Source organism: Nylanderia fulva, unplaced genomic scaffold, assembly GCF_048542155.1.
Source record: "Nylanderia fulva isolate GAGA-0341 unplaced genomic scaffold, ASM4854215v1 Scaffold35, whole genome shotgun sequence".
Taxonomy (NCBI): domain Eukaryota; kingdom Metazoa; phylum Arthropoda; class Insecta; order Hymenoptera; family Formicidae; genus Nylanderia; species Nylanderia fulva.
In genome coordinates this window covers 2143838-2165826 of record NW_028190422.1, presented here as the reverse complement: position 1 = coordinate 2165826, position 21989 = coordinate 2143838, and the positions used below count along the sequence as shown (strand labels likewise).

Sequence of the window (21989 nt, the reverse complement as noted above, 5' to 3'; positions counted from 1 at the left end):
CAACGCAGCGATTCTTCGTCAATGCATTCCGAAAAACTCGTCGATATCCGGCTGACCTTTCTCGCCCGCGGCTCACTGGCAAGTGCAAAATTCAAAGAGATCGTGACATTTGCGATGCACTCGGAAAAAACATCCGTTGCACTCGTTATCGATTATACGAAAAAAAAAAAAAAGGAAATCCCGATAGGAGAAAGCGAGAAGAGCGATAAAACCATTTCCGATGCATTCCGAAACTCGCGCAAATATCCGGCTGACCTTTCTCGCTCGCTGGGTGGAAAATTATTCAATCGCCGTCAGTAAAAGAAGGCGATTTCCGCGAGGAAAAAAAACGCGCGAGCGACGATTGCGATATCGAAAGGGGAGCGATCGACGAAGGACTCTCGCGGTTGTGTGTGGCTACAAGTTGCAAATATCTCCACGTGATCGGGTTCTAGATTCTCATTTCTAGCGTATCACGATGCATAATATCAGACATGCAAGAAGAGAGACTTTTATGAGGTTTTTGTTTTATCATCAAATCCATTGCGCGGGTAAAATCTTGCATTTTGTTTTGAATCAATTTTGTGAAACGCTCTTATAGATGTCTTTTTTAAATCATATTTTTTTTTTTACAAAAATATGTTTTAATTGTGTTATAAAATATCTGTGCAATTTTTCAAATGTAATAAAATTTGTGAAAATTCGTATAACATTATTCCGTGATTTGTAGTACATAGAGAGAATTTTTTTGGGAATTTACCCTGAAAATCGTTATAATCGTGGGACAATGTAGTACTGGAAAAATTTGAAGAGTTTTTCTGATTAATATTTACCACAATAAAAAATATTAATATCTACCACAATAAGATATAAAATATGTTCGATTAATGTTGCTATGTATGGTATATATTAATATTTTTTATTGTGATAAATATTATAATCAAAGAAACTCTTATAAAATTCTTCCAATTACCATTTGGTCTCATAATTACCATAATTTTCAGGGTAAATTCTAAGAGAAAATTCTCGTATAAGATACAACGTTACAAATTATTTTTTATTACATTAATTGCTTTTATTAGATACATTTGTTCAAAATTTTGATTATGAAGATAATGAAGCCGATAAATGGGAAAGAATATATTATTAAATTCTTTTGATTATATTTTTCTAGAAATTCCTAAAAAATATAAAAATGGCATTTTCTTTCCGCTAACGATGATTTGAATAATTCGGAGTCGATTTATCTTTGACACACGTAACGAGTCTGAGAAACCCCATTTAAGTATATCTCATTATATTGCTCCACTCAAATATTTTTTCACCGTTAAATCTAATTACATACCCGCGTTTTAAACGAAGTCAAATCACGACCCTGTCGTGTCGATCTCCGGATTCGACTGCTCGACGATTACGTGAGTAGAAGAATGAACGGTGACTCGTACAATTCTCGTGGACGACACGCGACGACACATCAGCATCCATCGCCGCGTCCGTTCTTCTGGGAACCGAACGAGGGAGAGCCATCCGATTCCGCGAAAAAAGTATGCCCGGTACAAGACAACCGCGAGATATGGCGGAAGCGGCTAAATGCTTAAACGCTCGAAAGGCAGGCTTAAATGCCGCTGATTGCAGTAGGAGGGAAATGAGAGGTTGCACGAGGATGAACGAGACTCCGTAATTCCGTATGTCCATTCTTGAAGGCGGCGGTCAGCGATGGCACTCGTTGCTATTCTAGTATATCGAATACTTGTCACATACTTTGTCGTCGCACAATTCAGAATGTCTCTTTCTCTTTCGTTTTTCCTCTCATCTTTTTTTTTCTCGATGAAATAGAGATTATACGTGCAGCGCTATAAAATCTTGTGATTTTTTCCATTTATACGCGGGGAGAAATTTCTCTTAGAACTTACCCTGAATATTATGGTAATCGTGGGACAATGTATGACATACCTATGGTTGGAAGAATTTTTATAAGAGTTTGTCTGATTAATATTTATCACAATAAAAAATATTAATGTAATAGTAAATTTTAGTATGTACGTAGTAAAATTAATTTAACATATTTTATATCGTATTGTGGTAGAGAGATATTCATATTTTTTAATTTTCTTTACATTTCCTAGGAATTTCTAGAAAAATATATAATTAAAAGAATTTAATAATATATCCTTTTCTGTTTATCAGCATAAAGGACTTTATAATCTTCATAATTAAAATTTTGAACAAATATATCTAATAAAAACAATTAATGTATAAAATGTTTTGTAATTTGTATCCTACACGAGGAGAATTTTCTCTTAAAATTTACCCTGAAAATCATGGTAATTGTGAAACAAAATGGTAATTGGAAGAATTTTACAAGAGTTTGTCTGATTAATATTTATGACAATAAAAAATATTAATGTAATAGTAAATTTTATTATGTACGTAGTAAAATTAATCTAACATATTTTATATCGTATTGTGGTATAGAGATATTCATATTTTTTATTAATCTCCTATACAATTTTTCTAATATATTATTCCACGATTACCATGATTTTCACTATTTTTTACACAGGGTAAATTCGAAAAAAAATTCTCTGTGTATAATAATAACATTATATCGTGAATTTTGTACAGAGTATAATTACGAAAAATTATATATTATTTTTTATCTATAACTAGAACAACACAAGCGCGCGCCATATATTCTTCACTTTTATATTAAAAAGATTGATATTAAAAAAATTAATAACAATTGAACTCCATTAATTTTTTGACAGAAATCAGCTAATAATTGTTAACAAATATGAATTTTTAAATAATATATTATTAATACAAATTAAATAATAATACTAAAGTAAGGCTCTTTATATAGATAAATAACTTTAAAATTAGATAATTAAATAATTCATAAATTGAATAATTATTAAAATGCTTTATTAATAATTAATCAATATGTTGAATATGTTTAAGCAGGCTTCAAAATATGAAAAAACGTCAACGCTTATCATATATTCGAAAATTCGAGTTTTTTGGTTAAATATATATTTAGTGGCAACCTACGGTCGGAACTATGCTACAAAACTATAGAACACGTCGAAAACTATAAAATTTCATTGTTCAAATTTGAAAAAATGTGCAATGATATGCTAACTTTCAAGCGAAATTGCTAAAGAGCAATTTAAAGATTATCTGCAACAAGAGATTTGTTCCTCTCAACTCTGTTTTTTCTCAGACAATTCTTTTTTTTCTTTCTCTTTCTATTTACCTGTTTTGTTTGAAGTACCGAGTGTAAAAAAAGAATAGTTGTCTAAAGAAACAGACTTGTGGCAGACATGAGAAAAGATTATCCTGTGAATTATTTGGGAAGAGATAAGAGGATGAGTCTCTTGAAAGAAACGAGAAAAGATACTTAGACAGTAAATGAAACAGAATGAAAATTATCTATAGGCTCAGATAGGCCATTATTAATGATAAAATGCATCTAGTCATTATTGTTTCGTGGAGAAAGTAAAAAAGTAAAGTAAAAGTAAAATCGATTCGGGAGATGATACTTGAATTAGCGAGTGGATGAAGAAACTATACGTGACGCGTTCATAATGTTGTGAAAGTTATCACTAGATATTCACTAGAAATACGAAAGTACACGCACGCGTTGGCATTTTATATCACTTTATTAATATTTATTATATCCAATCAGATATATATTAATACTGCAATAAGATTATGAAAGTAACACATATAATAAAATTATCACAATTTCTAGCAATATCGAAATATTAATGACTTAACTTTCGAAGTTATTTAGTCTCCCGCTCGTGAGAACGCTTGTAAAAAATCCAGTATTTCAAAACCATCAAAAAACCGAAAGAAGTCATCTGAAAAGAATTTCTTGGTCGAAAAAGGCACCGAAGTATATCGATGGAACTTCTTGTTTCCTATACTTGTATTTTCATTCACGGAAAGAATTTTTTCTTAGAATTTACCCTGAAAATTATGTGAGACAATATGATATTGGAAGAATTTTATAAGAGTTTCTCTGATTATAATATTTATCGTAATAAAAAATATTAATATGTACATAGTAAAATTAATCGGATATATTTTATATCTTATTCTATATATATTAATATTTTTTATTGTAGTAGAGAAACTTAATAAAATTTTTCCAATACCATATTGTCTCATAATTATCATGATTTTCAGGGTAAAAGAATTTACTAAGAATTTTATAAGAGTTTGTCTGATTAATATTTATCACAATAAAAAATATTAATGTAATAGTAAATAACTAACATAATTTATATCGTATTGTGATAGAGATATTCATATTTTTTATTAATCTCCTACAAAATTTTTCCATATTGTTCCACGATTACTATAATTTTCACTATTTTTCACACAGGGTAAATTTTCTCTGACACTAAAAAAAATTATTCAACAAAATCTGCGGTTGAATACGTGCAAATAAATATAAATATAGTAAGAACTAAATATATATTTTGTTTAATTGCAATGCCAATGTTACAAAATTGGTTTTTAACAAAATATTTAGTTCTTATTACATTGATATGTATTCGACCGCCGATTTTAGGTCAAATAATTTTTTTTTTTTTCAGTATAGAATTCTCTGTGTATCTTATCTAGATATTTCAACGTATATAAATTTTTTGGTACGTTTTCCCCTTGGAAAATGAGTAACGATGAAAAAAGCTGGTAGACCTGCGCACACGGTAGGTCCTCGACAGGACACGAGAGAGAGAGAGAGACCATTCTCGCGCTGTAGGTGGTCCAGTTGCGGAGGATGGACGCGCCGCGCGCCGTCAGCTTGATTCCTCTCAGGGTGAACTTCGCTTTCTGGGAAAATAAGGGAGAGGACGGGAGTCCCCAGAGTACGGGATGGTGATAGAAGATCGCTCTGACGAGAGAGAACGGGGCCGATCGAGAGCGCGTTTCCGGTGAATTCGCAGTTTCGCGATATAGGTTTGCCTTAAAAGGCTGCTGGAAGATGCGCAGCAGCGGGAAAAGACAAAAGAGGCGAAATTGGTCAGCGGAATGAGTGGGAAGGGGACGACGCGGGAGCAGGAATAGATGGAGGACGTCAGGTATACGAAGGTCGTTAGCTCGAAGAAAAATTAGCCGTTTGTCGGAGCCCTGCCCCGGAGATGGGTCAATCAGATACGAAAACACTTGTCCAGGCCCCGGAGCATTGTGGTCGGCGAGGTAACAGGCCGGCTACAAAAGATAGTATAGACACAGGTATATACTCGTCCTAATGACTATGGACCAAGAATTCAGACCTTTGCTCGTGGAAGTTGGTATATATAGGGAATAGAAAGGTGGAGGCTGGCTTCCTCGTGTCATCTCACGTATTGGGATGTAGAACTTCGCGTGTGATCCACTACGTTTGCCCTCTTTCGGCACTAGCGGGGGGTCGGTATTAAGGATCGATCTAATGAAGATTTTTATGGGTTTGTAATGGTCACATTTTTGTCCACTGAGTGTGTATATTATTGAAAGACTTGAGTTGCTTGCGACAACTTGACAGCGTGTTTCAAGAGCGCGATTGACACGCGTGGGACACCGTATGGGATCCCGTTATCACATGCAGATGTGATATTTCATTCGTCGAATAGAACCCGAAGGAAGATTACAATCTTCCTCGTGCTTTCGAATCTTAAATATCTCGAATCCTCTTGAGAAAATTAGAGGGCCTTAAAATATTTTATTAAACGGTATAATGTGAATTTTCTGTTAATGCGCGAAAGCGCTGGAAGGGATTGAACCCTCGAGAGATAAAAGACGTATGAAAAGAATTTAAATGCCGATCTCGGAAGTTGAAGAATGTTGATGCGATTTTCGCGGTGGATTGGTTCTGGGTATTGTTAAAACGGCACGGGTGTTCCAAAGTGACGACACTCACGGCTAAAACCAAGTGGAGAATCGTGTCCGGTACAGGTTCCGATCTGTCAGGGGCGTGGTCGTAAACTTTAGTGCCCACCCGTGTATATACGTGGTCCGGAGACCACCACGTCCTGTCGGCGTGTTCCTTCGTTCGCCATCGATACGATGACTTTCTCTCCCTTTTCATTCCCTTATTCGTTTCTCTTCTTTCTCCCTTTCTTGGCGCACTCTCGGTATTCCTTTTCCGGTTTTCTAGAGCGAGAAACACACCGGACACCTACTTGCCGTCCGAATCAAGATAGAGCAGCTGGTCATAAAACGTAAATGGGGTTATTGGCCCGAGAAAGAGCGAAAAAAAGAGAAAGAGTCTTTAAGCTCGGTAATAGATTTCCACTTTGCCGCAGCACCGCGGGGTTTAGCGCGTCGCGCCCGCAGACTTTTTTTCTCCGATTCGGCCGGCTCGATCACGAATTTTATGGTCCACCTTATAACGTTGCGTTAATTATTGCCTGCGTTTCTTTGAGACCGAGAGAAAAAAATTTCGTCTGTTTCGTCCGTAATTAATTATACTTGTATAGCGTAATGAATTGTGGCACCGTCGAGATTCTAATCGGAGATTCTCCTTCTACTCGCAGAAAATTAATGTTATTTATTAATGGTATATTTTTTAAATTATATACAGTTTTTCATGTGATTATTTATTTTGTAAATTATGTCTTTTGAAATTAGATCTCACTGCGGTAAGAAAAGATAGTCATCAGATTGTCAATAGGTTTATTTGTACGATTTGCACGTTCGCAACTGTCTGGCAGTCGGCCAATATAACAATCAAGCTGTGAATTGAAACAGACGTAATTATCTGTGTTATGCGGCACTCGATAAGTTTACGCGATGCGTAATTTCTTTAGAATTTCTTAAACTATACTTAGCTTCTCATTTCAATTCTAATCAATTTTCAATCTTTATATTAATTTCTTTATGACATAATCACATGGAATTATTCATTCATTACTCTTTCACTTATATATTATTAAAAGCTAAGTATAAACTTACTTGAAATACACAAGGCTAGATTTATGTATAAATTTATAAAGTTACGTTTACTTTCCATATTACGAGACATAATCATCTTGAAAAATATGCAGCTCTCTAAATAATTTATTTTTCATAAATTTTAATCTCATTAATATTTAATACAGAGAAAATACAGAGAAAACATTCTGTATTTTTTATTCGCGTATAAACAATCTCGTACTATGGTTCATGTATAAATAGTCTCGTAAGATGGAAAAAATAAATTGTATTTTTAAATGTATGCATAATTTAAAAACACATTTACTTTTTTCATATTACGAGACTTTATTTTATTTTTAACTTGTTTTAACTTTATTTTATTTTTAAAACTATTTAAAATACACAAGACTAAATTTATGTATAAATTTAAAAAGTTACGTTTACTTTTCATATTACGAGATAATAAATTTTAATCTTATTAATAATATTTAATATACAGAGAAACTATTTTATATTTTTGATTCATGTATAAATAAAGTCTTGTAATGTGGAAAAAGTAAATGTATTTTTAAATTTATGTATACTTAATTTATGTATTTTAAAAACACATTTACTTTATCCATATTACGAGACTTTATAATTATCTTGAAAATTACGTAGCTCTAAATAATTTATTTTTAATTAAAATTTTTAATTTTTATTAATATTTAATATATAGAAAAGAAAAAAAATATATTTTTGATTAATAGAGAAAGAAGCTGATACATTTATAATTCTTAATTATAAAACTTCAATTTTGCTATGGAAAATATTCTTCGATATTGAATTGTATCCTGTAGTGCACGCGCGCGAGCGATCAGCTGATATATGTCAAGCTGAGCGTGAATGAGACATCTATCACACCATCTAGCGTACGCGACACGTGACTCGTCGCGATTCCATAATGTAACACGTGATGGTACACACGTGTCTATTCACGATATATATGTACGAAGGCGCTGGCTGCATTCTCTCCCGCTTCTTCGGCTGTGTCGTCAGCAAGTGCTGACAATTCTGGCAGGTGCTGTTTGACCGTGTTTGCGATCGGTTCGTGCGCATTTATACGTCGCGTTCGACAGTCTGTTTTCGCTTTTTGACTGGCATCTGGTGATCCGCAAACAGCCTGACATCATTTACATAATTACGTTACGATGTAAGTCTTCATCAAGTCTCCTCCAATTTGCTTCTAACCTGCATGACCAGATAGAGGTTATTTAACACGATTATCGCCCTCGGGAAATCTCGTACTGTCCCTGGTTAATCCCCGCGATTCTCTGACGTAGAGACTTTCACTGCGTTCCTTTCACGAAGGATTTTTCGCACGATCGTTCGTTCGCAGCCTTGATCACGTAATGTGCCTCTGTGTTCTGTTTGCACACTTTTATCATGTTTTTCAATTCATTTTGTATGTACGTGTCTGCGAGATGTGCAGCTCTGTCCTCTCTTGACACATATGCGGAGTGAACCGAGATGTTGCAATAAAAAATTTCGTCGACTGAATAAGCGAAAATATGTGGAGAGTAGAAGAACCGTTCAATACTTTGCACACAGTACACATTTGTAATGAAAAAAATATGCTAAAAATATGTTAAAAATATGCTCAACTGAAGACATAGTTAATAAAAACTAGGGGACGTAGTAAAAAAATAGGACATAATAATAAACATATAAAAAAGTTAAAAAATACGATATAAATGTATTTAAATTTCTGCATGTATACAAATGATAATATTTTATAAACATACATATTTGTATATCAAATATAAATATAAATGCTTCATATATATTTTTCATTACTATTTCTCATGTATGACGTAAAATATACTTATATTGCAAACATGTGTTTATTGTAAGAAGGAAAAGATAACTCCTTATCTTTTATTCTCATTTCTCTTAAATTTAATATATTCTCTTACAATATTAGTTTTCTCGACTTTCTTATTCTTATTCTTGTGCCTATTATTTATTTGCCGTTTGAATATGTCATATACCTCATATGTATTATTTTAATGAGTATAGGTATTATCATTACATTCATAATTAATATCTATAATTTAATAAAAATATTTATAATGCACATTCATAATAAATTATAATTTCATAACAATTTATTAGTTTTATAATTTATAAGTTTAATATGTTATTTTATCTGCTTGTACAATTTCAAAATTGACTTTATTTATACATTGACTTAAATGAGTTTTCTAAACGCGTTTTGATTTTGAAAAAAAAATTTATTTAAAAATTGTGAGCTAATTATTCATTTGTGTGTGTTTAATGAACTTATATAACATAGTTATAATATTTCGTGGTTTTTACTTTTTCGATTTTTACTAGTTTTTTTAAAAACTCGATATTGCATACATGATACAATTTGTTTGTAAATACATGTGGCCTGATTTGAATCTTGCCATACGAGAAATAAGGAAAATTCCATCATTTTTTTCCTAATTTTTCTTATCCAGTATAAGACATATCGTAATCATCGTTTGTCAATCTTTATTAAAAGATAAGAGGAACCCAGATAGCACCATGTCCAAAATGCACCCATAAGACATTTTTAAGATGTTTTCAAGGTGTCTTTGGGATATCATATCATAAGATTTCTTAAAGATGTCTTAAAGATTTCTTAATGATGACTTATGCGTGCATTTTAGACATGGTGCTATCTGGGAATTGATTAGACGAAGTAAAATATGACATTTAAATAGCTAACAATAAGTTATGTCTAACGTTTTGTTTTTTAAGTCGAAAAATATTTTTCTATTATTCCTTATCATCCGTACTTTTTTTCACATTGTTCCAGAAAAATGCAGTACCTCTTGCCACTGTTTTTAGTAGCTTTAATAATACAATCGTCGGTCGCACCGCCCATCACACAGGAAAAGAAGGATGGGGATCACAAGGACAAGGAGAACGAGGTCGATGACATGGAAGATGTGGTGAGTTATTTTTGAAATGGTTCTTATTGATCTCTCTAACTTCTTCTGTGACATTGAAACGCTCTTTTAGGGAAACGAATATCAGTTCGAATATCAGAGGTATTTGAAGGAAGTGGTGCAGGCTCTGGAAAGCGACGCGGACTTTCGCGCAAAATTAGAAAAGGCAAATGAAGACGACATACGTGTAAGTATTATTATAAATTAAAAGGATATATTTTGAGTTTTCCGTTATTATCTTCCATAAGCGGAGACATTTAATTGAGTGAAAATATAATAAGAGTAAACGAATTATGTAAATACGAAATTGAGTGAAAATATAATAAGAGTAAACGAATTATATTAATTTTTAATATGTATGTATTATGAAAGTGCTAAGTTATTTTATGATGAATAAAAATATGTTAAAAGTGTAGTAAAGAACATGGCGTCGCAGAAGAAATATAATAAAAAAGAAAAAAGATTTATCCACACTTAATAATCAATATACTAGTTTTTTTAAATAAAAAATAATATACTAATTTTTTTTTTTTTTAATAAAAAAAGTTTAGAATATCAAATAATAGTAAGAGAAATGAATAGATCGAGATTTATGACACGACGATTGAAGAGTTGAAATATTTTCAGAGATTTATACTTCAGACTTGTGAATAATTTAAATAATTTTTGTACGCAGACGGGAAATATAGCGCACGAACTGCAATTCGTGGATCACAAAATTAGGACGAAACTGGACGAATTGAAACGAGAGGAATTGGAGAGATTGAGGCATCTCGCCACCAAAGAGCATAATCTGATAAATGGTCTGGATCTGGATCATTTGAAGATAGCGGAACATTTGGATCACTCCAACTCGCATACGTTCGAGATAGACGATTTGAAAAAATTGATTGCCAAGGTAGGGATTTTTGTATTTTTATATGTAAAATAAAGAATTCTTACGCGCAAGAATTATTATATTATAGATTAATTATATATTATAGATTAATAAAAGTATGTCTCATTACTTTAATATTACAGACTACGAAAGATTTAGCAGATGCTGATAAACGAAGACGCCAGCAGTTCAAAGAATATGAGATGATAAAGAAATATGAGGAAGAGCAAAAGATGAAGGGTAATACTGGTACAGAACGTAACTTTTCGACTTAATTATTTATTAATTTATTTTAATTAGTTTAATAATAAATAATTAAACTAATAATAATTATCAAAAATTGTAAATTAATAAATAATTAAAATAATCATTATTTAGGAGATACTTTTCGAATTAACATTTTTTATTCTTAAAAGCTATGAAGGAAGAAGAGAGGAAGAAATACGAAGAGGAGCTGGAAGCGATGAAAAAGAAACACAAAGATCACAAACCAGTAAGTTGGAAAAGAGATACAAGCTTTCTTTTACTTTCTTCCCTATTAAGTGATATGAATTTGCAGTTACATCACCCTGGGAGCAAGCAACAACTGGAAGAAGTATGGGAGAAGCAAGATCATATGGAGAATCAAGACTTTAATCCCAAAACGTTCTTTTATCTTCATGGTACGATATATTATCGTTATTAATAGTATTATGAGATATATTGTTATTTCGTCATGTTAAAAAAAGATTATGTATACACATACATTTTTATATTGATTTAGATCTAGATGGTAATGGTTTCTGGGATCAAGATGAAGTGAAGGCTCTATTCTTGAAGGAATTAGATAAACTTTACTCTGAAGGCGCTCCAGAAGACGATATCTATGAAAGACGTGAAGAAATGGAAAGAATGAGAGAACACGTGTTTAAAGAAGCTGATCTTAATCACGACGGTCTGATAAGGTACTCCAATAATTCATTAAATTTTGCACATTAAGAATTCTTTACATTAATTGATTAGCAGAATCGCAGGTAATGGACTATTCACTTTTTTGCTTATTACAGTTATCAGGAGTTTTTAGAACAGACGAGGAAACCCGATTTCCAACAAGACGAAGGATGGCAAGGATTGGATGAGCAACAGATGTTCTCTCAGGAAGAATACGAAACTTTCCAACAACGCAGGCAGAAAGAGATTCAAGACCTAATTGCCAAAGGAATGGTAAGCGTTTAGCTATCATATATAATCCTAAGTGTATGCATTTTAAAAAAAGTAGAAAAGCTACGGATCCAATTGCGTGTACCAGTAACTATTACAGGATTAAATATCCTCACATATATCGAGTGAATTTTATTTTTGATATTTTAAATAGATTTGAACGCAATCTAAGTAATTTTGTTTGTTGCTTCGTATATACTTCTTCGACAGCATGTTCGAGGTAAAAATAGAAAATGTACGCTTATTTATTGATTTGTAGATCCTTTTATTAGTCGCAATTTCGCGCGGCTATAATTATAGCACATTTGACGATTTGCTGATTTTAATAAACGTGCATAGTCGTTATTTCGTTTCGACTAAGAGACAAGTCATTCGTAGTGATTAGAGTAATTAACCTCGCTTGTGCACTTTTGTTGTTGTTGTTAGTTACCACCACCCTCTGATACTGCACAACTACCTCTTCAACACGAGCAGGTAAATAGTCACGAAATCGTGAAGTATTTACAAAACTTCGAATCTTTTATTAAACTATAGTAACCATCTTTTTCTAACGCTTTTCTTGTTATATTTCGCAGTTTCCACCGCAATATCAGCAACAGCAGTATCATCCGCAACAGATACATCCGTCGCAGCAACAATATCCAGGACAAATACCGCCGCAACAACCGATAGTCGGCCATATGTCATCAGAACACCAGGGACAAGTGCCGCAGCAACAATTCTATCAGCCTCCGCCACAGCAACATTATCCCGATCAGATTTCACAGCAACATCAATACCCAGCGCAGCAGCCACAGTATCAAGTGCCAGTGCCACAGCAACATTTCCAAGCTCAGCCACAGTATCAGCCACAGCATCAGCCACAGCATCAGCCACAGCATCAGCCACAGCAAGCACAGCAACAATTCCAGGGCCAGCCTCAACAGGCTCAGCAACAATTCCAAGGCCAGCCTCAACAGGCTCAGAAACAATTCCAAGGCCAGCCTCAACAGACTCAGCAACAATTCCAGGGTCAGCCTCAGCAAGTCCAACAACAATCTCAAGGCCAGCCTCAACAGGCTCAACAGCAAACGCAACAACAAACACAAAATCAAGTGCCACAGAATACTCAGGGTAATGCTCCGACGAACAATCAAGGAGGTGCACAACCCAGCCACAATCTTCCACAGAATCCAAAGTCCGCTGAACAACAAATTAATCAGAACAATATACCAAAAATATAAAAGATTTAAATAATGCGAAATTGATATCGATAATTGATGAAAGTGTTTTTTTAGTTAGTTTCTTTTTAAATTGTGAATCGATAAAATTATTGGATAGCTCGATGGTTTCCAATTTAAAGGGATTATATTAAATTTTGTTAAAAAATTGCATGTTTGCAATTTTTAAAAAGTGCAAATATTGTAGATAGTATATTTTACAAAAAATTACAATTTTATTTAAAAAAAAAAATATATATATATATTTTTTAAATATACACATATGCATATATATATATATACACATATACATATGTATATATTAAGTAGGCTATCGAATTCGTTCAACAAAAATTTTTCATTATTTTTACAGAATTGTTTCTTTATTTAATACTCGAAAAAGATTAGAGCTATTTATATTGTATAGATGTCTTAACCGCTTGAATAAATGTTTTCCGAAAAAGCATTATTTATCGGAATTCCACAATTATCTTTCGAAAGCCAGTCAATAGTTACATCGTTTCGTTAATTTAATAAAAATAAAGTTTCTTGGAATGTTTGCGCTTAACATTTCATCGAAAAATTGAGTATCGAGAAATTAAGACAAAGGATAGAGAAGGGACGATTTTTGAGAGGACATGCACAGAAAGAAACACATATTTTATTTCTCATATTTATTTGTTATTGCATACTGTTTATGTTAGTATATTACTTAGGTATACGTGCCAAGTAGCAACTTAAATGTATGATTGCGTGATTCATCTGTTTGTTCCACCCGTCAAGCGCGCGGATAGGTAGGTAGGTAGGTAATGTAACTTGCTTACTCCACTATATATAGGGTGTATTTATAAGTATAGCATACCTCGCGGTAGAACGTCATCTTACGAGCTAATCGGTAATAAATAAAAGTGGAACTCGGGGGCCGGACTCTGAAGGGGAAAAATGGGGATCTGAGGGCTGGGAGCAGGAGAAGATGATGGTGGGAAAACGCGTTTAATAATGGGCGAACGATTCTCTGCGTTTCTGCGTCCGTGACTAAAGCAAACGGCGCGCGAAGCAACGCGTCTTCGCGCGTTTTGTTCTTTTTTTATTTTTTTTTTAATTTTTCTTTTTTTTAGTAAATCGGGAACGAACGTCGTTTCACGAGTCGTCGTCACGGCTACATCTCGCGCGCGTTATCACGCGTTGTCGATATAATCTATACCGACATTTTATTCATCGATATAATCTATATCGGTACGGGCGACTTATCCAACAAATTGGGCTACCTACTGAAAAAGAAATACTTGCGTGTGTGTGTGCTCCTGTTCTCATTTCTCTTAAAGGCGGAAAATAAAACGATAGTAACTCTATAAAATATTGCCGTTCGCCGTCGTCGTCGCACACGACGAGTGCAACGAGCGCGCTTATAATCGATAATACCGTTTTCGTCGGCACTGTCTCGATTAAATCATGTGTCGAGGGGACTATTACTTTCAATATATATAGTTTATACGATATATATTATACGAGAAATCATAAATTTCCTACATCTCAACATAACGTAATAATCCTTTAACTAAAGATACGTTCCTTCCAATGTAAATTTTTAAATTCGTAATTATGATATTTACATTAGAGAAATTCATCATTTTATATAAATTTCTTAATTATAATTATAAATACGATTTATTAGAGATTTTTCTTGGTATTTCTAATTAATTTTTAAATTAACCATAAACTTAAACTCTTAAATACTTCTAACAAAAGTTTCTCGTATTTATATATCGTCTAAATATATTAAAAAGATAACGTTTTGCGGATTAAAAGCGGAATATTGGCAAAACGTGCGATCTGTAGATCTAAAAGAAGTTGACGATAGTAAGAAGGTAGTCTTGTTCAGAAAATTAGTAAAAAAAAAAAAAAATTTGATTGAAATATAATTATTCGACTCTTTAACGAGTATTTCAATATAGTGTCTCGCGGACATCGCACGTTTTTATTTCCACAATAAATCGAGGCAATGCCTAAGAGAGACGCGAGAGTTCACCGACGATTTAGGCATATTTTTGTTTGTGAAAAACATGTTCGGAAAGGAGGAATATCTCCTTTCGGAAGCGCCCTTTTCGCGGTTCGCTCCGCGTCTCTGACGAGCGGAGGAGGGATCGAAATAAAATCCGGATCTTAGGCTACACTTAAAAAGGGAAGTTCTCAACGAGAACCTCGCGAGAAATAAATATGTTACACGTTATACGATGATAACGATGAAACCTTGCCGTACATGCTGCTCTCCTCTCTATTTACAATTAAGACAAACAATCTCGTGTGTCCCTTCTCATTCTCTCGGCTTCTTGAAGAGTGTATGTATAGATGTACCATGTGTGTGTCCGTATGTCTTTCTCTCTTTGTTTACATTATGTATGTGTTTACTCGGACTCATGTGTGCGATTAAATAACCGGGTTTCTGGAAAGTGTGCGAGAATCCTATCGCTCGACTAATAGCTCTCGCGAAAAAGAAAAAAACTGAAAGATGCCACATCTAAGTTGGTTTCCTTTAAACGTTTAACTATGGTAGAGAAACGGAAACGCGGCGTATTCTTCGCGCGGTCCCGACGACGCGTCATCTCGTCGTAAAATCGCGCCTTCCCTTTGTTTAAATTCAAATAATTCGGCGCGATTATCTTACGTCAACCTGAACTCTTCCACGATGGGAAAACGGCCGTCGTTGACCGCGCGTTTCTGTAAACTAGTCGTAAATCGTGTGTACGGAGACTACTTATACTCTGTTTATAGTCGGCTGTCGCTGTTCAATTCGCTCTCTCTCTCTTTCTCTTTCTCTCGCAGCTTTTTTTTCCTCTCACTACTCGATACCGCGGCAATAACGACGATCAAAGGAAAGATTGCACGCGTGCATGGAACGAAAGCTCTCGCCGATCGGTTTTTGCATGCGTGTGATCTGAAACTCCTGGACCACCCGCATATCGATAGTCGCTCTTGCGAGAGAGATAGTTTTTTGGACCTTCGCATTTTTCACATTTTTTTTTATAAAATTCGATTGAAAAATTCGAATTATTTTGTCAAATCCAGGTAGCAAACGCACGTCATTTTGACGTTTGATGACATCAGTTTGCTACTTGAAAATCTAACTAATCGGTATCTCTCTCTTTTTTTTTTTTTGTAAAACAGATATTGGAAAATTTATAAAATTGAAGATATTACAATGATCGATTTGTCAGAAACGGAAGATTTGATCAGTGCGTCCATCGATAAACGGGATATCCGCGAGCTGAGAAACTGAATTGGCTCTCTAAGGTAGCGCCAGAGTCACGCACGTCCGTCCTTTTTTTTTCTTTGTCGACCCGATAAAAACTCTACGAGCTTTTGCCTTCTCGATTCTAAAACCTTCAAACCTATAGTTCGTGTTTAGCGCAAAACTCTGCCCGTGAACTTTGGTTTCGTCCTCGACGACGTTCGGAAAAAAGAACCGCGGCCTCTATATCTCGTTTCATCTCTCTCTCTCTCTTTCGCTCGCTCTTTCTTTCTATCTCTTTCGCGCAATAAACACACCTCAGTATAATCCTACAGCGTCAATATATCAATTTTTTATATATATATATATATTTATATATATATAATATACTTTTTTCTCATATATATATTCACTTTGTGTTCTATATCAATAATAGCGTATTAGATGCTTTTTTTTGTTCACTTACATCTTAGGTATGTAATATAAGTATTCTTTTTTTTTTCATCTGTTCACAGATACATATATGTATATATCAAAAATGTGGAAACAAAAGGGTCCTCTCGAAATAGCCGTTCTCCGTTTCTATCAGTAAGCTGTTCCACCTTCATCTTTTTTCTCCTCTTTTATACGCTCTTCCCTCCTATCTAAAGTATACGTCGACTTTATTTGCCGGGAAACCAAAAAGGAAAACATCTCGAGAATATGCCATTCAGGGTATTACCTGTGTGGATTGATCCAAAACACAAATTTTGTCGGGTAGTTTGTTGCTTCGGACATTCATTCTAACATGCACACATAAGTTCGTAGACACGTTGCGTGTATTTGACATAAAAGAATCCGTTACGCAGAATACATTTTTTTCGCTCTCATCGCGTAATTATTTCTCTAAAATTATTGAATTAAAAATATTTAAAAAAAAACTTTTCACGGACAGTTTAGGAACTATCGAAAATTTCATATTAAGAAAGATACAAATTTGTATGTTGAAGAGATAAAAGATCATCGAATTGGGACATTGAATTGCAAATGTCACAATTACATGTTGAATTTGAAAGATAGAGGAAATGCTTTCTCTCTACATTTATAGAATATAAATTAAATCTAACCGAGAGTATAATTAAACATTAAATATTATCTTAATTTAAAACGAAATAAGGACAAAAAGAGAATATGAATTACAGAGAATTATAGAGATATTTCTCTTTCAAAATTACTAATTTAGTCTTTTGTTTTCTCTTTCTCTCGATTTAATCGAGACTAAAGATAATTGTTTTTTTTTTTTTTTTTTTATATATCGATGTGAGCGTGTAGAAGATATTAATTTGACGAAAACGAGATGTCAATCTCACGCAGCGTATCTACAAACGTAATCTCACGAATATTGCATTCAGCAGAATTTCGAATGACTTTTTTCTCGTCGCTTAGTCAAGTGGTCACGGTCTACGGGACACTTAATTTTTTTGGAAGGCACTTACTACTTTTTTTCTTTTTATACAATATTTAATTTTAAACTCTTTCGCATTCGCTCTCTCTCTTCCCCACGCTCTCGCGACCTCTTTCTCTCGCTCTTTCTTTCTTTCTTTCTTTCTCTCTTTCGTTCTTTTTCGTCTCTTTCATCTCAATTTTTCGCGTTTCAGTTTGCGCGTTTCTCTAGTAAATTTTAACTCTTCGTTCGCGTAATCTTTTTTTTCCTTTTTTTCGCCGTCGCACGTCTCGCGCGAATTTACGTTTGAACACATTATGCTTAAATGGTAAATAGAATATTCGCGCTTTTTTCCGAATTTCTCGCCAAAATGAAAAACGTGGTCGATCGAAATATTGCAATGCGTATACTAAGAATAATTCGCCGTCTACGTCGCTTCGCGAAACCGTCGCGTTTTCGCACAAAAATTGCTTGTATCAAGAATAACGTGTTACTTTTTTATTTTTCTTTTTATTTTTGGCTTGACCGATGTGTTTCGTTTCTCTAATCGCCGATACGTGCTACGAACGCGCGATCCCTTTTTTCCCTCTTTCTTCCATCTCTTCCTCTCTTTACCGGAAATATTCTGGCTGCATGAGCGTGGCGCTGAGAATTAATTTTCTTCCTTCTGCGATTTTTTTTAATCCTCTCTTTCGTAAAAGTTTCCCCAGACAAACGGATAACACGGATGGCTTGTTTCGCCAAAAGCCTCGTACGAGCAAAAGCGAAAAGCGATGATCTTTCCCTTTCACCGAAGGCCACTTCGAATTTTTTTTGTTTATTTTTTACACTTACAAGGAGTCTCTTTCTCTCTCTTTCTCTCACTCTTGCTCTCATTTTTCACATACACACACACACACACACACACTCTCTCTCTCTCTCTCCCGAACTAGCGTGCCGATATTAGAATCCTTCAGAAAATTCCGTTTTTTTGCGATAAATACATTTATAATTAAATTGCTCGAAAAACTATTGATTCATTTATAGTCATATTAATGAAACTTTCATATTAGCACCATCGAAAAACGATACTTTACGATAATCCAATTTGAAATTGCAGATGAACCGAATTTAGCATAGACGATCAATTATAGGATCCAATGAATTTTAATCACGCATAATTTTGCCCGATTTTGTTTGATATTACAATAAAAATTGCCTCTTACTCACGGTAAATAGTGATCAAATGAGGATCTTTACATTTACAGCACCATTCGAAAGGCTATATAGCTCGCGAGTTTAAAATTTCAAATTAATTGAATTTAGCAAAGGCGACCAGCCTCTAATAAATTTTTACTCGCGCGTGTAATAAAATACTACCTCACTTCAAACTGGTCGGCACGGCTCGTTCATCGATTGTCGAGGACACGAAATCACGCGCGACGTGTGTAAAATTTTGAAAAATAGCACGATCTTTCGAAAGAAGAACGCACACGCACGTGAGTTAGTCTCAATTCATTCTCGCTTCTCTTTCGTTCGTTTCTCTCTCGCATTCACCCTCACAGTTCATATTCGCATTCAGGCCCGTATTCAGGTTCGCAGTCTCGCAACGATGCACACACTCGTGGTCGCCGAACTCGCCGAAATTTCGACACGGTCTGTCGTGTCGAGCCACAGTTTCTCGTTCCCTAATCCCTAAACCTTATAATTTTTATACTTGGCATACCCCAAATATGGCAGGAAGGCAATCATTATACTTAATAACGTTATAGCGATCATCTCGGCCTAGAGTGTGCTCGCTTTATAAGCCGTTAAATTTGTTTTTCACCGTTTCTAAATACTTTGTCTTACGTTTTTCCTTCTTTCGTTCTTCCTCTCTTTCTCTCTTTCTTTCGCTCCCTAATTTTTCTTTTTGCTCGTTTTTTTTTACTTGCTTGGTAGACAGTCATAGTCAATTTTGTACATCTCCCTTACATTCTCTCTTATCGAGCTTAGATCAGTGACGTCGCTTACTGCCTGGCGTCAAAAAGGATAGTACTCTTGCACAAAGCGTCGTGGACAAAATTGAGATTTTCTGTTTCGGAGAGATTCGTAGCAAAATTTATCATCCGCTTACTTATGTTAAGACGTTCGACGCAGAAAGAAAAATTTACATTATTGAAGCGATATATAAAAGACAGATCTATTTAATATATATATATACACTCATCGACAAAAATTTAAGTATCCAGAAAAACACGTCCAATAACAACGAAATTATGTATGGCAGTAGCAATAACAATCATGGACTGGTGGCCGTTTTTGGCGTACATGATTATTCAAACTGAAATCGTTTGCACATAATCTACCTGCGACATAATTGTTATTGGATGTGTTTTTATCTGGGTGCTTAAATTTTGTTGCCGTTGAATGTATATATACATACATGATTTATGTTCACAGAATAATTTACAAAAATAAAAAATAATTTCGCGATATCTATATAATCTATTTTTCTCGCGATATATTAATAATATATATATATATGTATATACATATATATTAAAAATAAGAAAAAAAATCTTATTTTTAGCTTCTTAAAATAATTTAAAATCTTTGTGTGATACCTAAAGAATTATTAGGATATATCACAAACTGATCCATGACATGTTGTGTAAGGACTCGATAGTACAACGTGTATAGCTCTATTCGAGGCGGCTTACTTTCTCGTCTCGAGACCTGTTTCGAATAATCAATCATTCGGCAGTAGGCGACCCCTTACGAGTTATTATACATTTGGCATTAAAAGTACAGTTATCATATATGCGTAGGTATAAATTTTCGAGTGTGTATCCTGTGTATGGCGCGCTCTGTTTCTCGTGTGTGAGTGTATATGTATGTCCATATATGCGCTCGTGTGTAGCATGTGGGTTTTACCTTTATTACATGTACATAGTCTGTACGACACGACGATGACACGACTATCTAGATTGGAAAAAGGTGGCGGCGCGCTCGCGGGGCGCCGGCGACCCAATAGCTATAGTACGTTTCGCTAGAAGAAGATTTTACTCTTTCTCTTTCTCTCTTTTTTTCGGTTTTTCCCTTTTCTGTCGGCAGAAGAATCGATTGAGCGATTTTCGTCTAATATTCACGATCGCTAAATCATATACTTCCTCGAAAACTAAGCCAGGCGAGAACTTCTCTACCTTATCTCGTCCACGCTGTGTGTGTCTGTTATTTTTTTTTGTTTTTTGATTGTAAGCCTCTTTCTCTCTAACATTCCTCTAACATATCTCGTATGCACAATACATCGGCGCTCGCGTTACAATGTTCACAAGAGTCACGTATACGTTATAATATATATATATATATATAAAATTTATATATTCTATATATATATATATATATATATATACTATAAACTCTCTTCCGCGCGCGAGGAGGCCAAGTGCCGCAAAGTCGGAGTTCGATTCTTCTCGAGGAGGAGCGTCAAGATGACTCTCAGCACCTACCGATCCGCATCACCGGACCTCGGCCGTGATGAACGGTCTCGAAAAGAGAGAGGTCCCTCTGAGGTGTCATCGACGCTCCTCGTCCTTCCTCGGCCGGCGATGCTCCTGCAGCGGTGACGTCGTCGTTTCCACTCCTCGCAGTCACCGTGGCGATGGCTTACTATTCGCAGCGCGAGTCCGTGAGCGGCTCGAGCTTCACCGGGATCTTGTCCTTGTCCTTGAGACCGTGAGGACTCTTCACCAGGTCGGCGATGTCCTCCTGGAAGAGAGTCTCCGGGCGCGGACTGACGAAGCTTCGCGCCGGCTTGTACGTCATACCGCTCACGCCGATGCCGACCTCGACACTGCTGGGTATGTGACCCGCCGGATCCATCAGCGGGCCCAACGGACTCGCCAGGGGACTCTCCATCGGGCTCTCGGGTGGTCCACCCGAGCCCGGACTCGCCAGACCGAGATTCAACGGGGAATTGCCGTTGTTGCCGATGCCGCTGTTGCCGCCGAGGCCGGTCGCGTTACTGCCGCTCGTATTGTTGTTATTGTGGTGCTGGCTGGCCTGCATCGCTGCCTGCAAATTCGACGACAGACTGGAGGACAGGCTCGTTGACAGATTCGTCGACAAATTCGTCGCCATCATGTCGTGCTGCTGCGAATGCGCCGCCGCTACCATACTGCACATCTGATGTCGTAGACCTAGGTCGGAAAAGAATTCGTTATTAAAAATAAAGAAA

General features: G+C 35.2%; 2 protein-coding genes across 4 annotated transcripts in view; one reads left to right on the top strand and one right to left on the bottom strand.

Annotated features, from left to right (window-relative positions):
* The first annotated feature begins 7893 nt into the window (after nt 1-7893).
* Nucleotides 7894-16892, top strand: NUCB1 (Nucleobindin 1). The gene is made up of 11 exons (XM_029307758.2): nt 7894-8077; nt 9731-9866; nt 9937-10050; nt 10540-10761; nt 10884-10989; nt 11157-11233; nt 11300-11402; nt 11504-11684; nt 11787-11943; nt 12367-12414; nt 12516-16892. Exons 2-11 carry the CDS (start codon nt 9735-9737, stop codon nt 13161-13163), a joined length of 1788 nt encoding a protein of 595 aa, XP_029163591.1. The 5' UTR covers nt 7894-8077; nt 9731-9734; the 3' UTR covers nt 13164-16892.
* Nucleotides 13799-21989, bottom strand: part of LOC114934935 (protein bric-a-brac 1) — a 379696-nt gene continuing 371505 nt past the window's right edge. For all 3 annotated transcript variants that reach the window (XM_085485241.1, XM_085485239.1, XM_085485240.1), the window contains exon 9: nt 13799-21951. In XM_085485241.1, coding sequence (XP_085341367.1) covers nt 21422-21951 — 530 coding nt within the window. In that variant the 3' untranslated portion in view covers nt 13799-21421. The remainder of the gene's footprint in view (nt 21952-21989) is intronic.

Coding starts and splice junctions, on each gene's coding strand:
- NUCB1 (XM_029307758.2), top strand. CDS start 9,735: ATGCAGTACCTCTTGCCACTGTTTTTAGTAGCTTTAATAATACAATCG. Junction 9,867..9,936: donor TCGATGACATGGAAGATGTG/GTGAGTTATTTT, acceptor ACGCTCTTTTAG/GGAAACGAATATCAGTTCGA. Junction 11,234..11,299: donor AACACAAAGATCACAAACCA/GTAAGTTGGAAA, acceptor ATGAATTTGCAG/TTACATCACCCTGGGAGCAA.